We start from the raw sequence: 17,304 nt of genomic DNA, 5'->3' as shown, positions 1-17,304 counted from the left end.
GAACTTCGAAAAAAGCCCATAGATTGAAACCACTGAGGCTGAATTCAAGGAAGTTCATTCAGTTGTGCAACCAGAGAACAGCTCAAGTGAAACTATAAAAACGAATTAATAACAACTTAGACCTTGATTGAATTTCGATAGTAGTAACAAATAGGACACGCCGATCTAACCGATATGTGCCATGAAAGCTTTGGTGGTATAATACTGAGGAGCCATTATCGAAATTTGTGTCAGTGACGAAAATAATACTTATTTTCAACTAGGAAAAAATCTAAAAACTGGCAATTTCCCCCTATTTTGTAGCAGTGGATGACATATATGCTCCGCATGTATGAATGGCATCCGATCTTAAATTTACTTCATGCTTTATCTAGGTGACTGCAAGACAGGAGTTTTCAGGTGTACGGGTGATAATCTGAATATAGTGGTGGCAAACAAGGAGCAATACTATCAGTTCTGCAGATAACTGCCATCATCTGAATCCAATGCGGTGCACTTACCAACACGATAATTGCGATCAACCCCTCACGTGTCGAAGGAAATGGCTCACTGATTCCAGCATATATTTCTGTAGGATTATGAAATTCAATTTCTATGAAAATTTTTATTACAAATTTTAAACCATATAAACGCAACAACAACATCATCGCACAAAATACTCTCAGAACAATCAACCAGATCCATTACTTTCAGAACTATCAATACCAGTATTGAGTGCCAACACTTGTGACATGGAACGCGTAATAATATTTGGCATTAGATGCGAAGGAATGATAAAGTTTATTAATAGAATTCTAAAAAATATATCTTAAAAGCTAAGACTAGTCTTTTCAAACAAAATAGATAGAGCATTTTCTTAAATTCATTGAGATTCGTTAGTTACGCCTCTTCTACCAAAACGCTGATGAACCGACAAAATTCCCATCCAGTCCAAAAGTTGAAGGCATACTAAGGCACGTGTGAACTTCAAATTTTCACAGAATTGAAGGCAACAGGTTATTTCACTCATCAATGACGTAGTTCGTAAACGCACGAGCGCAGTCTGGCGTGACCTCAATGATCTTGACGGACGCTAGTTTGTGTTTCCTGAGTTCAGACAACTTTGACTGAAACACTTGGTAGCCACCACAGCTGTAGTGAACCAGTAGCTGGGAGCAGTCAGTCGACCATACCAGGCTGTAGAATAAACGTGAAAAATAGGATTGGCGGTCTAGGCAACGAGAAAATAATTCATTCAACAGTGCGTGAATGATTAATGTAGTCGGGTGTCAGGTAAGACACGAGGAAATAATTCTATATACTCAACCAAAGGCCCTTCCAAGAGCAAGTTTTTATTTTCAAACTCCACATATGACAAACATATGTCATACATCCATATATAAAAGAAAGCGCACCATATCTGCTAGTATACGCAAGTGTCCACGTAATTTGGATTAGAAAAATTACCTTCTAACCAGACTGTTCGTTCTAGCAGTGACGGTGACGAGACTTGTCAGGTCCCAGGAACTGTACAAGCTGAAGGAAAAGAGGGGGAAGTTAGAGTACGAGGGTGCATACACTTACACACATGTTGTTAGAAATCGAAAAGTTTTTTCCTCACAAACTTCAAGGTGGCTTAACTATTATTGAATTGGTCATGTCAACTCTATATTAGACTTTACCTACATTTTCTAATAGGAAAAGACCGCTCTATCATGGATGTGAAACTCTGATCTAGGGGTACATGTCTCTCTGACGGACACAGATGTCCAGAAACGCATTTATATAAATTCAACTAACAGGCGATTCCACTGCAACTTAATAACTTCGCACCAATATTCGGGATAACCATATTTATTGGTAGGCAAAGATAATCGTTTAGATATACAGTTATGTGATTATGATTTGTATTCAGATATTCATTTATGGCACCATTATGTGCAGGTTAATTGTCGCCTTGAAAGCGACTGAACTGTTCTTACAATGGACGTTTCTATTTACAAGCCAAGATCTGATACGGTATCTAATATACGGAAGAAATATTACAAGGGTGTCCATCACTGTCTTGATTACCTAGTCAGAAATTGTGAAACCAAAGCAGCCGATAAATAAATCTGCATGCTATTCGGAACTGGAGGCTTAACACGTTAAGTGCGACAACGACCCACAGCGCTGGCAGCTGGCCTAAAAACGGCGAAGTGCGCTGCTTAACAGGCCTATAAATCAAAGTATACTAGTAAATTTGTAGGTTCAGGTGCAAAAATTAAATTTTCCATTTTTCGTACATTTTATATTTAAATGAGGCAGTACTGCCATCATACATTTCTGTCGACAAACGCAATTGAAAAAAACTAAATTGCGGAATTTATCCGGAAAAAAGACCCTGCCACCCACCCGTGGGTCGTCCCGCGCTTAACGTACTAATATGGTTATCCGGCGTATCCAGACAAAGGATTAGATACAGACACTTCAAGTTATTGAGCTCAGTACGAAATTTATACTTGGCACGCAATTCATCAAAGCAACACTTTAAGCTACATCGTATGGGTCCTCTGCTAACGGCATCATGAAGACTTACATGACATTGCAGGTTGGGTCCGTGGTGACGGCGGCGATGACGTTGACAGAGCGGCCCTCCACGAGGCAGGAATAAGCCAACTTCATCACCGGCGCGGGGCAAACAACGTCTGCCGCCGCACCGCCGTTCATGCTGAACAAGCGCAGCTTGCAGCTCACATCTGTGGCCGAGCCAATTAATCATATTATATCCTTGACCGGTGAGCATAATCTAATCGAGACAGCTTTATTTGTGGAACGTTGAGTTTCTGGCATCATGTTTCCTCAAGTCGTTCTCAATCAGGGGCAATTCAGTTTTCTAGCATCAAATTTGATCACAGCAGTAACAATGCAGCACCAGCCAACCCCTAACTAGACTGCGAGGGCATTTCCAGATGGTACGCGAAGCCCTTTAAGAAATTCAATTTCTTCGCTCGTCATCTACTTTGCCACAGAATATCTATTGCCCAACAGAAGCATCAATCAACTATTCGCAACAGCTGCCACTCACAAAAAAATCTTTACACCAAACTCAATAATCGATTGTTTATTTGGTTTTACGGAGCGTACGACGATATAAATAGGAATTCTAGTAGTGCTCTATTACGAAGTTTAGGAGAGACCGGGTTCGAAGACGAAGTTTTTAAAATTCTTTGCCTACACAACGATAAGAGTTTTTACTTAGTCAGAATCTATTGTGTTCCTTCTGCCGCTACAAAATACTATTTTTTTCCTGATGCAATTGTTAAAGTTGACCATCCAGTGAATATTGTGCATTATAATAGGACAGCAATTCATGGCGAATACAAATGCATTCGCATCAGGTTTCTATTAATATAATTCCCTGTAATGTCTAACAATCCACGCACGAAAAACTTTTCTCGGAGCAGTTCGAGACTTCGGATTGACTACTTTGTTTACCTGAATGTGCAGGAGAGCCTTCGTTTCTGACTGCACGGCTGGCCACCACCCAATCGCCTGTAGTTTTGCTCACGGCCGAACATGCGACCGCCGTATTGAAGGCAGCAACCGTACGAAGCAGTCGCGGCCTGTCAAAGCAGTCGCGGCCGTTCAAATGTCAATATCTCCCAACGAGCTCAAGATTGGGACAGTTCGAATAGATTATATCTCAACCTAGTAGGTAAAATCATCATACGGAGGTACTGCGTAACATAACTGATATGGGTGAACTGGGAAGAAAATGACCATTTAACCCATTGATCAGAAAAAACAGATCTAGAATCAAAGTTATTCCAAGCAACGAGTTTTTAAATTTTATTCAATTTGGTGCACAATTAAATGTTACTGAGAACCCACTGGCGCACGTCCCAGACAAAGCAGTTGCCGGAAGAGTCGCCAGTGACGGCGACGTTGTAGCGAGGACACAGCGTCAGGGTGAGGACGCTAGACTGGCCGCCGAGGAGCTCGTAACTAGAACTGCACAGCACGCTGTACACCAGCTCGTCTGCAACGTCTAGTCAGGAATAATCAGTACAGAGATACAACCTGCTGGTGGTAAGACCAGAATCTGGGCAGTGTCAACGCTGGCTTTTAGGAGCCTTTTAGCTTACTCTTGTTAGCACAATGTGCTATGGACAATTCATGGCAACAGATCAAGCGACGGAACCAATACAGATAACCTATCATAAGTAAACTTTTCAATATTGCGCACTGTTCAGTGGGTTAGCAAAGAATTCATTAATTCATTCAGCTTTCTAGACGATTCAAGCTGATTGATCAACAGCTAACAACTAATTGAAATGACGTAAAAATAAGAAAACGAGTAAAGGCATCACATGAACAGGCAAGTCCTTTTATGGCAAAACTTGCTCTAAAATTATTTGCGTGCACAATTATCACAGAGAAACTGTAAAATTACACAAATTTTTCGCAATACAGCTTTGATTCATGCTAAATCACGTTATACAGAAAATTCACGAGATGAATTTACTGGCATCAGATCTTGCCTAGCAAAGAAAGTCTACGCGAGTCGGGACCTCGCAATCATTTCAACGCGAGTATTGAACATAAACCGGCAAGATCTGTCCAGTTTAACACTCTGAACACAAATACAGCACCGGAAAATAATAATTGCCTGTCATATACGGTAATTAAGTATTACGCACCAACTCTCCGCAGAGGTTTCTTGGAGCTCTTTGGCGTTGTTAGCGGACGTCTCTCAGGAGCACTGAAGCTCAGGTTGAAGAGCAGAAGGAGACCGCAGCTTGTGCCCACCCAGACTTGGCCGTCCTCGTAAGCACAGCAAGTCATCTGAGCAAGTGAGACTAAGTAACTATCACTCCAAGAGGCCGTACTCTCAAAACTCGTTGAGTGCACGTAACGGTCAATTTCTTATCTGTGAATGTTGAATTTTGCTGGAAAAGAAGTTCGTAATTGGCTGACAGATTAATGAACTCTTCTATTGTGAAGAATACGGCGCCGTAAGTCGGTCGTTATAATTTGGTTTCAATGACGATAAAACCATTAATATTACTAATACCATAAATATGGAACAAAAAGTTTATGGCGAAAAAAACTACATTTTGATGAAATCCTGTTGAATCTGAGGTAGTATTTCTTTCATGTAAGCACAAGCTTGTATAGAATCGAAGTAAGAGGCGCTTGTGAGCGAGGCCATACCTTGGCGTAGGGTGGCAGGGAGAAGACAGGGTAGGCGCAGGCGTGACCTGGTGACCAGACTCTGGCTACGCCGTCAGATGCGCTGGCCTGCAGCACATGCGTTCCTCCACTCGCTGCTCAGCATTATTGTGATCAATGAACAGCGCCAAATATTCACACCGACATAAACACGCTTTTTGCCACATAATCCTCGCTCTGTATTGAACAAAACTAACAATTATAGTTAATAAATTTGAATATCAACATAAAAATCTTAACTCAAAACTGAAGCTTGGGCGAGTATACAGAGAAATGAAAGTGTCAATGACAGAGTTCGCCGTCATCAATGTGGAAGTGGTCAAAATTTTAATTGTGTGCAAATGTCAGCTGTGTTAATTTACACCCTGAGAGACCATAAAACTAAATTTAAATCTGCTACATCACCTCGGGCGTCTCTATGCAATTATGCTTAATTAATCAATGAATCACTCGAGGGACATCTTAGACTTCAAAATTCAACAGTCACGCGCTGCACTTCTTTTCAATGGCTCAACATACAAACACCACCCCAGACATCGGTACTGGTTTCAAAGAGAAAGTAATGAAAGCTTCATTCTTTTCCTCACGACGCAGCGAATTTATTTCACGATCGAACAGCCTTGATATGTGATGTAAAACCTCCAAACAACTAGTGAAATTTGCCATCAAGATCTTAAAAACTTTCACTCACGATCAATCATAACAAGGGCGCCCTTGGGAGCTGCGTAGAAGACGTCGCTGAAGTCGCCAGTGTTCAAGGGCGCCGTGTGCTCGTCCAGAGTCTCGCTGTCATGGTCAGGGCTCGCCAGGTAGAGGTGATCAATGTCGTTGAAGAACGCAAAGCTCTCCAGCTTGAGACCCTTCACAGGGCACTCGATGAGCCTCGTGTTGTGCGACAACTGGAGATCGATATCAGAGCGTTACACAAGGTTCAAGCCTTATATAAAATATGTTCTTTGAGCACGAGACTAATTATAATATAATTTTTTTTCAACAAACCATGGCTCATCGACGGCCACGGAAAACTGGCCAGCTAATTTATAAATCGAGGAATTATGAATCATTTAACCGAGGGTAATGCAATGCACGTTTAAATTTGGCACCTGCATGTAGAGTTGCTTGGCATGCGGGTCAGGCAAAATCTTGGGGTGTGGCGCCGTAGGGAAGAGCTGACGTGGCACCTCGCCGTACATTGAGATGGCTTCTTGCCAGGCTCGCTCGTTGCTGACACTTCCTTGGTTCTCCGGGTAGCCCTGGAGGATTTCGATTACCATTTTAGGGCATGATCAACTTGGCAAATGTACATTTGCAGCAATGTCGTTTCTCAGATAGTAACAACAAATTTCTGGCGTCTTTTGCTGATCCACATCTCATTTATAGGCATTCAGAAACATTTTGGGAGCATAAGCTACCGAGATTATAATCAGATACTTATTTTACTGCTATACCTATCTTTATCGTATTTCTACCATCTTGGGACCATAAGCCCCAGAGATAGTGAAGAAGAGGAAGTAATAATCTCAATATATAGAATACTGAGCACAAACGCTGCCTTTACATCCTTGGCAGTAAATAGAAGGGTGGCTTGGCAAGTGGGACGTAAACTTGCTCTAAAAATAAGCAAGGACAAGATAAAATATTACCCGTTATGGTTGGCAACTCTTCGATGGTACGAGTGCTTGCAATTCGGCAGATTCAGGAAGAGTATTAAATTCTTCCTGAATGCATTCTATTTCATGGAATGCATTCAATTGAAATTAAATGCATTTATATTTTAGTATAGAGTATCGTTTTTATATCAGCAACGTTTCAATCGCTTCAAGCTCTGATAATTTGTATCAAGGCGTTGGCGAAGAAATGTGCTCTAATATAAGAAAAAACTGATATCTGCATAACTGATTAAATCAGAAGTACACACCTGTGGGTGATACAAGTTTATGGCTTCTTTGGCCCTCAGGCCGGTTTGCTTGAATCCGAAGACCAAGTCTATCCACGACGGTAAGTTGGCTGTAACATGCGGCGACTCTAGAGCAGCTCTGTGGCACAGTACAAACCTGTGAAAAGATAAAACATGATAACTCGCAAAGGCTGTACTGCACTTAATATTTTTCACTCGAATACAAAAATTGTAAGGGGTAAAGTGCGAAGAGTTGCAGGTTGGAGTAAAGCGATTTCTCAAAGCTGGCGACATGACCGATCATATGAAGCTGCTAGCGACATACCCATGAATTATAAAGCATTTCACGGGTCAAGTAATGGATCGAAGTCGTTCGAGTATCTTGAGGTCTAACAGAAGGACAGAGTTTTGGCTATCAATATCTATCGCGGAATGAGGTTATTACTTAGGAGCAGTTGTCTTCGGTCCAATAGGCCGTGAGAAGTGAAAGTTTTACTAACTAAAATCAAGCGGGTGATTCCAGACAAGGAAATTTTACGATTGTTGTTCAAATTTATAAGGGAAAAGCGACCAAGTACAGCTTCATACCCGTCATCGACGAGTTTCAGAATAGATCATAAATAGGACATTCAGGACAAAAAATTGCAGGGTGCCAAGATTTCATCATGAATATCATTCAGGATAGGCCTCTCGCTAATAAGTTTGTTTAATCTCAATGTTTACATTACGAATAATGCTGAACACTGCGAAAACATTACAGCACTGGGGAAAATAAAATACAACTCACGTTCTACGGTCACCGCGACACCACTTCGGCAGGAGGACGTGGTCTACAACGCTGCCGTCACTGCGGGCTTTCAGGTCCAACCGCTCGCCGTTATAGAACATCTCCGGCAGGTAGTACATCTCTGGAATAGCCTCTTTGAAGTCCACTAAGGTATCTCTTGTAATTTTATTGTACGTTTGCTCCAGATCCTGGAAAGTTCTGGCGGGTTCATCGAACTTGCCGCCTTGGAAGTGTAGGAAGAAGAGCGTGAAGGGCGGTAACCTTACTAAGTAATTGGGCACGACTACGCAGTTGCTGTACAGGCTGCTGTAGTGATGCTGGAAGCCATCGACAGAGATCTCTGCGCTGTTTTCGTATCTCTGGCGGAACAATTCTTCTCTTTCTGGAGTCTGCACAGGCATTGGCTTGGATAGATCTCGGTATGAACTAACGTTCGATAGGTCCAGCGTGTCTGAGGTATAGTCGGCCAGGACGTAAGGAAAGATCGGGTACTGGTTCAAGTCGTTGTACGTGCGCCCAGCTAGGGAGTTGAGCGTCATCAAATAGTCGAAGTTGCTCATTTTTCGGCTTTGCCAAGCTTTCGTGGCATCCCCCAACGGATCTTTCAAGTGCAGCGGGAACTCAATCTTATTGATTTGGTGAAGTTCTTCCAGTATTTTTTCGCGGTCACGTTCAGTATTGCAGACGAAGAGCCAAGACTTACGGTCTGAGAGTTGAAGCTCGAATGCCACTTCCTTGAGATGATAGCGCATTCGCCGCACATCTGAAATATCCTCAGAAGGAATAAACAAAGAAGATTCCACTTTGACATCTAGTTTCTTCCCGTAGCTGCAAACTGTCTTAACGCCCTGGAAGTAGATGCCATCAGCAATGAATATAGTGCCCCGCCAATCTATGCCCGGCTTGATTATCCAGCCTTTGCAGGTCAATTTAATATTCAAGCCATTGTGGTGATCACACGAGAATAAGTTCATTCTGTCGCCATGCAACAGATCGGAGTCAGAGTCTTTGAGCACGGTGTAAAGAGGCTGATGTTGTTCAGGGACGTAGTCGGTTTCAGAGGATAACTTCAGCACGTCCTCGTTCCCCCTTCTTTCTTCCATCATGAATTTGGGGTGAACTTTCAGTAAAGTTCGTCCCAGCAATCCTCTTGTCCTGTTGTCATTCTCGTAGTCGAGTAGCTCCCACCAAGATGGCGTCGTACCTCCCCACGGGGACTGATCGCTGAAGGCATCATTGCTCAGCTGCAGCCATTGCTTGGTCATATCGCGGTAAATGTTCTCTGAATGAGAAATTTCATCCAGCACGCGTTTCTTCAGACCAGCGTGTATGACGAGGAATTTATTGTAAACGTCCGAAATTATTCTGGCGTGTGCCTCGTGGTCCCTGACTGCAGAAGAAATGCAGTCTTTGACATCCATGGACACCGCGAGGTCGGCGAGGTATAGACGGCGCTGTAGGTGTTCATTCAACAAGGCCTCGGGGTTGGCAGTGTTTGTCGCATCGCTGCGGTTGAGGGAACAGCGACCGATGGCTTCGTAAGCCGCCATGACTTTACCACAGTCACAAGCAGCCTGAGAGCCGACTTGCAGCGACTTGCTCTTTTGGACCAAGTTGAAGCCAAGAACGTCGAAGAGCTGCGAAGAAAAAGGTAATTAATTTATTTCAAGGGATAATGTAGTAGGCAAACATCTCAACTTCATGTATTGAAACTTTCTACGAGTTCCCATTTTTTATATCGTGGCATATTTGAAAGAATTAACGAGTCATTCCAGACTAGCATGAATAAGTCTGATCAGTCTGACTGCTGATCAGTGATCACTAAGGATCATCTAGAAGGCCAGACTCTAAAATCCCTAAAATTAAAGCTGGGCCTAGAGATTGAAATTTGATAGAAGCCTGGCAACAGCCATGATCCATTGGAACAAGCGTAACATAGAGGCCACGTTTGACCACCATAAACGATAGCTGCTTATCCTGTAATCAGATACCTGACAAGATCTGTCTCTTGTGTAAATCAAGACGGTACGCAGAGTTTTAACGTCTCTGGCAAGCCTCCTGAGCAGTTCAGTGAAGTGTGCGAGAGAGGCGGTTGGGCTAGAGAGAAGACACAGCAGCTCAGGCAGCGTTGACCTCATCTCCAGTTCGTACTCCCGCCCCAACACCTCGAATTGATGACTTTCCTGCACGGTATTCAGACCATCAATAAAATAAATTAGTACCATTATGACAAATATTCTGGTCTTGTCGACGAGAATAGAAAATACATCCCAGTCATCATTTTGGATGAGAAATCATAAGGTATTAAAGTTTTACAAAATAATGATGAGAATTATCGAAGGAATTCATGAAGATAATGAAGAATTGATTAACGGTTCTCGAGAGCAAAAGCAGCAAACTTTCAAAGCACGAACTACTGATAAAAATAATTCGGGGTGAAAGAATACTTCAGATCTGTAAAATTTCGTTAATGTCCGAATGAAATGGTAAATTAAGGTAGCTGGCGGTAACTCTGCTAAATGTTCATGTCGAATTCTCAGCATTATGTATTCAGTCACCAATCGGCAACTAATTTAAACGTTGCAGAAAATAGTTTCTACATCCGTCGGCAAACTAGATGGAAGTATGTACACCAAGCGCGTGCATACAAGATGGGAGATTCTGGCGCCTATAGCCGCCGGAGAATACTACATAAAAAACTGAAACGTCCAGCAACGAGACCGAGTTAACCAAGGCCAACACAATCCCGATAGCAGCTAGTTCATGACTTCTCATACTGCACTGCTACGAAGAAACGAACTAGAGATCCTGGGTCTTCTAAGTTCATTAGCCTGATTCTCCAATGCATTGCTGCAGTTCAGAACCAAGAACTATAGCTATCTTACCATAGTCCTGGTGCTGACAAAGCCCAGCCTGCCAGAGTGGGCAACCAAATCATCCCAGGAGACCAAGAGTTTGCACTGCAGGTCCAGCAAGAAAAGCGGCAGCGCGCTGCCGCTACCAGTGTCCGTACTTAACCAGTCTGTAACGGAACGACAACATTAGAAGTACGGCCGAAGAACTATAAATCCCTAGATAAATTCCTTAATAATCTAGTGTGACCGGATAGAACTTTTGATCGCGTTCCACGAGAAATATCCTGGCAAATTTATTGTGTGGACAATTTGTTAGTTCAACGATTCATTGATTTACGTACAAGAAGATCACGAGTAAAGTGACTATGGTTTTAGCTTGCCTAGTTTGAGAATGAAGTTTGATGCCATCTTGAGGATGCGAATGGTGCGCAATACGAAGCTAGTTTGATTAGGAAGGACCGAGTCAATGGTAGCCGCCAGCTGCTCCGACAATGGTATGATGAGAAGCTCATACTGACTGCTCAATGGGAATGCAATACATGTAAGCTTTAGTGACAATTAACGAATTTCACAACGAAAAAACAAATCAAAATCTCAGTCAAGACCAACTCTTAATCAGTGATCTAATAAATTAACAAATACATTTTTTTCACTTCTGTGAGCAGGTAAGTAAACGAATCTTCTAAATTGAGAAACAATTGTTGGGACTGAAATTGTAAAGGCTACAAAAAAATTACGTTTGCAAGTCGGCGAAGATAGACAGGCTGCGGTGCTCCGCTTCCTCAACGACAACCGTTCTCTCCCGTTTCCTGCCAAGCTTCAGACCACTGAGTGACTTGGCGATAACTTTGTTGCTGACTGACATCATTGCGCGCAGCAGGCACACCACTGCGTTGATGATGGTGCCTTCTAGCACGTTGATGGCAGCGCCCCGCATTCTGCCCGCACTGCTGGAGCAGAGCAGGAACAGCTTGGTTATGAGATCCAAGCCTTTGGCAGCCATATCATCTCCTAGCAGCAGTAGTGACCGACACAGATCGATGATCGGGTGGCTGACTAAGGTACTGCGGAAAGTAGCTTCCTTCGAAGTCGACTGTAGAGTGAGGATTAGAGACTCGCCGAGGTTCTCCATGGTGAGAAGCTTGCCTCTGTTGCACGTGCCAACCTCTATGAGAGTAGATAGGAAGACGAGGACCTTGTCTACCACTTCGAATTTCAGGCCATCTACTTTAGGAAGAACCGCCAGCAACGGTGCAGATGTTTCCAAAACGTGATCCTGAATTGCAGGACTTCTCAATTCGGTGCGAAGGTTCTCCGTTATAAGAGCGTAATCTGAAGCCTCGACGCCGTGGCCAGGCTTCGAAACGACCAAGTAGTAGCAGGACATGAGGAGCTCGTCGGAGGAACCTCGACACGCAAGTTGATGGTGGACTATCATAAGATGCTCCTTGAAGACGCTCATGTTACGGAGAGCGATAGATTTCCGGCATATTATGTTGCGGAATATCTGATGAATGAGAATGAACGGAAATAAGAATGGATAGATATTGACGTGCGCCTGTAATATAAAAATATATCCAACTCGGGAAAATAAATTTTGATAAACTTCCGAGATGGTATCTACAGAAATGTACAGAATGTAGTTTGTACCACAAGAAATGAGCCACACTTAAAACTTCCTTAATTAGAAACTAAGTCGGCTAGTTTGTAAAATGCCATTTAAAAAGAAACGGTCTACAAAACCTAGCTTTCTAGCCCCACCCACCATTCCTACATCACATAATAAAGCAAAACTTTCTGTCTGCCCTTTAATATAGCATTGATTGTGTGCGGTTCTCTGTGATGTTACCTTCATGACTGAAGTCCTCACGTCCACAGATCCATGGTTAGCAAGGAGCGCTAGATGACTCGGCTTGATGCACTCCGTGACTATGTCAGTCAGCTTCCTCGAGTCCAGAGACCTCAGGAAGCCATGCAGCGCATTTATCAGGCAAGCGTCGATGGCATCCAACTTCTTGTTGGGTTGAGTAGCGGGAGGCCAGATAAGAGGAGTTGAACGACCTGAATTTATCAAACTTTGTGGCGAGCCTGAGAATTGGGTGAATCCTGAACCCTTGCCAGACGACGGAAGGGGTTCTGTTGGGCCGCATGTTGGTTCGGTAGTACCAGCTGCACCTTCAAAGGAGAGTCTTTTTGTATCCGCGTTGGAGCCAAGTTCGGTTGCTGATATAACTGGGTCGTTAGAATCGGTGACTACTTTCTCGCCCGGATCGGAAAAAGGTGTTTCTACCTGCACTTTCAACTCTAGGACGTTTTCTTGAGGTGGTGAGGCAGGGATGCTATGCCCAGACGATGTATCAAATGAACTGCTCGAGATACTGATCCTGTCAGCATCCTCCTTCGTAAGGAGACCTTTGCCCTCCTGAGCCACCACTGAGACATCTAAAACTGGGAAGACACGCGTCAGTTCTTCTGTGACTTCCTCCGCTAACTCAGTCTGAGGGATGGAACAGCCCCATATTAATATATCGTGCTATTTAAATAGATATCAACTCCATCGTAAATTTGTGTGGAACTGCAACAGTAAGTTGCAGCTGTTAGCAACTTTACAAGGACAAGTTATTAAAAAGAATTTAACCTGGATCAACGGTCCCAGAAAAAAATGGGGCATACTCGATCCTCATACTCAAGTTTCATATAGCATCTAAATTACTCAAGCGATTCTTCATTAACGTAGTTCAGAAGGGAATACATCGAAACGTAAGTTAAACAAAAGGTTGCGCTATCTTAATTGTTTCAAGATCAGCAATTGTGACAAGTAGTGCAAGGAATTTTCCACAAGCTCACCTCTATTATTTCTCTGATCAACTTCTGGGTCTTAGAGGGCTCTGCAAAACAAAGTGGGTAAATATAATATAATGATCAAGTCTCGAAAAATAAATTGCAACAAAACAGTTGACAATCTTGACTCAAGTCTAGATAATCAGATCGATTAGCTCAACTTCACATTTCAGAGAGCAGTTGGCCAAGTTGGCATAAATGGCCAATATAAAGGTCAAGACGTCTTCAAGCGAGGTTCAAGGGAATGAAATAGTCCGCCTGCTGACAAAATTCGACTGTCTAACTCTTGGAAAGTACCACCATGTTCGTCGCCGAATAATGGAAACACGACCAACTGTAAAAATATTTTCTTACTCATGGTAGCCATGTGTCAACTACCGTCATTAAATCAATGATATTGAATTACATACATTCAAGTTTTCCCGTTGCGTAATTGCTTGTTCGGTTTTTATACAGCCTAGCTACCGTATTTTACGGAATTCAGCTGCATTATGCACTTCCACTATTAAAAATAAATCTTGCCAGCCGTAAAATTGCACATATTAGCAAATTTCCATGAATATTACCCTGTCCACAAAATAACCTTAGAATTCCAGTTACTATACCAGTTCACAGCGACTAGACATTATTGCTAATCAGGTGCAGATATGCTCCTCACCAGCAAGCTTCGAGGACGAAGAATAAATCTGTAGGAGTCGGGCTGTGCAGCTGGCGGAGTGCCAGACGAGCGCTCTGCACGGCTCTACCCTCAGCACCAGGTAGTTAACAATTTCTCGAACTGTGCTCTGGAATTCGAAATTGTTTACCAGCTGATTTCACCATAGCTTTAGTTGCAAGTTTTATCATGAGCACATTTTCATAGATTGACTGTGTCGGGTACTTATAGTAGAGAGCATCGATGCAAGCTGTAACAGTGACATAATTCGAGACCCCCAACCAAATTCTGCGTTTTCTTCCCATCTTCCGACATGTCACTGCCATAGTTACTCGCGATCATTAGGGATTTAATATTCGAGGACAGCCGAATAAGACAGCAATTTCCACTTCAAACTGAATCAAAAAAGTAAAGACGTCATTCGTGGGTGCTACAAAACCAGTCATTCGAAAAAAAAAATATCTTTTTTTTTGGAGCTGGTTCGTTACGCGACTAAATTCCAAGGATAATCACGAGTTACGACTAACTGTCCTCTTGGCTGATAACTCAGTGTCTAGAATATAAGTGCTTGCCAAGCCATGAAAACTACAACTCACCACACGCCAGCTGGGCAGCGGCGAGTCGGAGTCGCGAGGCGGCACGAAGCATTGGACGGTGGCCTGCAGTACGCGCGGCGACACCTGCATCTCTGGCCAGTCGAGCACCAGTAGAACCTGCAGCATGAAAAATTATGTCAAAAGCCTGGCGAGTAAAAGTGTGTATCGCACACGTCTCGACGTGAAACACTATCTGGTCAGCTGGCAACAAGTTTTCCCAGACACTGGCTAGCTTTTCATGCATTTGTTCAAGATTATTCAAATGAAATTGGTTTCGTAACTTACGTTTTCAAATTAAAATTATACTGCTGGGCTATCTACAAGATGTTACCTAGACTAGTTTGTGGCAAGTATTATCCTGGCATTTCGTAATTGACGGTCGCTTGTCAGCAAGTACTTCCAATTGAGATTTCACGTTCTGTTATGGAGTAGTAGCAGCACGAGAACCAAGATTTCCGCTATATTGCACTGGAGAATTCAACCAGACTGAAAATCAAAATCGCTTACAATTTTGCTGCCAATATTAGCGAACCTGGGTCATGGTGAGGATGAGGTGTAGGGCGTCGACGCGGTGAAGCTGCCAGACGTTGAAGGCGCTGAAGGCGTTCACAGGAGCCTGCGAGATGAAGCTCACCAGGCGGTGCAGGACGTCCAGGCTGTGACAGCTGCCGTAGCATCCGTCCAACGCCAGCCTGCGGTAGGGTCACAAATTAGGGTAGAGTTACAAAGTCTGTTACAAATTTCCAACAAGAAATGCCATCCGTGAAGCGAACACGAACCTATAACGGTTTTAGGTCCTAAGACTAATCTTCGTTTTGGATAAAATCAGAATGCATGTTATAATGAAGGAGCAACGTACTTGTTGGGAAGTCTGTTTTTGGGCGATGGCGAAGCGGTCTCTCGCAGCTCGAGCTTGCGGAGCTCGACGTAGTGCCAGTGCGTGAGTAGCTGCGCGAAGAGGGGAGCGTCGGTGAGCAGCGCGCGAGGGCTGGGCTGATTAAGGAGACCAACCACATGGCCCAGCAGGTCGTGGCTCCGGTCCAAGCAGATGATGGGCTCAGAAATGCATTCTTCCAACACGGCCTGGAGATAACAGTTACTCGTTAGGAAAATTAGTTACGAGCTATTATTAACTGAAGCTGTTCACGCAGTAAATCCGATCACGACTGCAGTAACTTAGCAAGTTCTTAGGGACCCAACAGTGAAACTCATCAGTAGAATTCGATACTTAGCATGTTCCAACATACTAGTTACAAAATGTTAATGCATGAATAGCTAATTACCTTGAGAACTTCAAGCCTGGTGTCCATGTTAGGGCTGTAGAGGAGCCGCATGACCAGTTCAGTGCCGTTCATGGCATGGAACTGTCGGCAGATCTGAGGGCTTTCCTTGACGGCCCACAACAGCAGTTTCAGGGCCTTGGCCTGACACCAATTCTGGCTCTTGGTAGCACCGCAGTTGGTGTTACTTGGAGAACTGCTATCAAGCATCTGTGTATGTAGAACACTTATTTCAGCCCATTGCAAGAGTTCCGAAAAGTCCGGGGAGCTGCCGCGTTCGCCATAACGAGCTGAAGATAAGTCTTCATTTATCAAGGATCGAGGGCCGTCAAAGCCCAGCGTATTCAGCTCCACTACCTGCGGCACAAAGGAAGCTTCTCAACTTTAGCATCAGAGTTCTAATCATCAGCAAGCGCTGGACAATGAAAATTTTTCGCTAGAAGCAACGCCATATTTCAGAGAGCCCCGCAGGTGTAACGCACCCTGACCAATACGTGAAGAAGCGTCGAGGCACCGCCGAGCTGCAGCAGCGCGTGGTGCAGAAGCTGCACTCGACGCGGCAAGACGGGGAAGTCGAACATCAAGCAGGGCCGACGTACGGCCGTGTTGTAAGCACACCGCGATTCTAGGCACAGGTGTTAATGATGTAATTTGGTTTTATCTCTCAAATTTATACATGATCATCAAACTTGAGACTATGGGTTCAAATGCGAGACTATTGTTATAGTGGAGAACGAACTCTTTCGTATGAATAGGACAGAACAGCGATCAAGGTATAGCCTTAACAGTAACGAGTCCGTATAATGGATGTGGCCATAATTATCAACTTGCATCCCAGAATGATCGTTCTCTATGCGGAATGAGATAACCCATATTTTTAGGAACAAAACTTAAACAATCTTCAGTTCTATCAATCCACGCTCTTGTTACTGGATCTACTAGGTAGTTAAGAAGAAAGTTCTTCAGTCAGAGCAGATACGCAACTTTATGCCTTACTTGACGTTACGGTCATGGCTGGATCAACACGCTAGTACTTCAGTACGGTACTGTCTTAAGTAAATAAAAGTCCATTCGACTTTAAATAGAATCGATTGCGCTCACCGATTGAGCTTGATTATCGGGGTTCGAGTAAACCAGAGCACCGTGAGAACCTTATAAAATTGTACAAGAGACTGATAACTGCATGTATGAGAATTTTAT

General features: G+C 43.5%; 1 protein-coding gene across 2 annotated transcripts in view; it reads right to left on the bottom strand.

Annotated features, from left to right (window-relative positions):
• Positions 1-589: 589 nt before the first annotated feature.
• LOC108678159 overlaps positions 590-17,304 on the bottom strand; it is a 37,341-nt gene continuing 20,626 nt past the window's right edge. The window contains exons 20-42 of one of the 2 annotated variants that reach the window (XM_047885068.1): positions 16,587-16,729; positions 16,108-16,461; positions 15,684-15,907; positions 15,357-15,516; positions 14,825-14,941; positions 14,232-14,358; positions 13,580-13,620; positions 12,582-13,229; positions 11,470-12,239; positions 11,113-11,249; positions 10,763-10,899; positions 9,869-10,060; positions 7,878-9,514; positions 7,112-7,247; positions 6,297-6,446; positions 5,885-6,092; positions 5,176-5,288; positions 4,662-4,806; positions 3,853-4,009; positions 3,457-3,584; positions 2,558-2,717; positions 1,447-1,515; positions 590-1,176 (exon numbers count right to left, since the gene is read on the bottom strand). In XM_047885068.1, coding sequence (XP_047741024.1) covers positions 1,002-1,176; positions 1,447-1,515; positions 2,558-2,717; positions 3,457-3,584; positions 3,853-4,009; positions 4,662-4,806; positions 5,176-5,288; positions 5,885-6,092; positions 6,297-6,446; positions 7,112-7,247; positions 7,878-9,514; positions 9,869-10,060; positions 10,763-10,899; positions 11,113-11,249; positions 11,470-12,239; positions 12,582-13,229; positions 13,580-13,620; positions 14,232-14,358; positions 14,825-14,941; positions 15,357-15,516; positions 15,684-15,907; positions 16,108-16,461; positions 16,587-16,729 — 6,128 coding nt within the window. In that variant the 3' untranslated portion in view covers positions 590-1,001. The remainder of the gene's footprint in view (positions 1,177-1,446; positions 1,516-2,557; positions 2,718-3,456; positions 3,585-3,852; positions 4,010-4,661; positions 4,807-5,175; positions 5,289-5,884; positions 6,093-6,296; positions 6,447-7,111; positions 7,248-7,877; positions 9,515-9,868; positions 10,061-10,762; positions 10,900-11,112; positions 11,250-11,469; positions 12,240-12,581; positions 13,230-13,579; positions 13,621-14,231; positions 14,359-14,824; positions 14,942-15,356; positions 15,517-15,683; positions 15,908-16,107; positions 16,462-16,586; positions 16,730-17,304) is intronic. The other variant, XM_018166510.2, reaches the window with a different exon arrangement.

This window comes from Hyalella azteca, unplaced genomic scaffold (assembly GCF_000764305.2).
Source record: "Hyalella azteca isolate HAZT.00-mixed unplaced genomic scaffold, Hazt_2.0.2 contig2099, whole genome shotgun sequence".
Taxonomy (NCBI): Eukaryota; Metazoa; Arthropoda; class Malacostraca; order Amphipoda; family Hyalellidae; genus Hyalella; species Hyalella azteca.
Note: the sequence above shows the minus strand (reverse complement) of the source record. Positions and strands in the feature narration are given on the sequence as shown.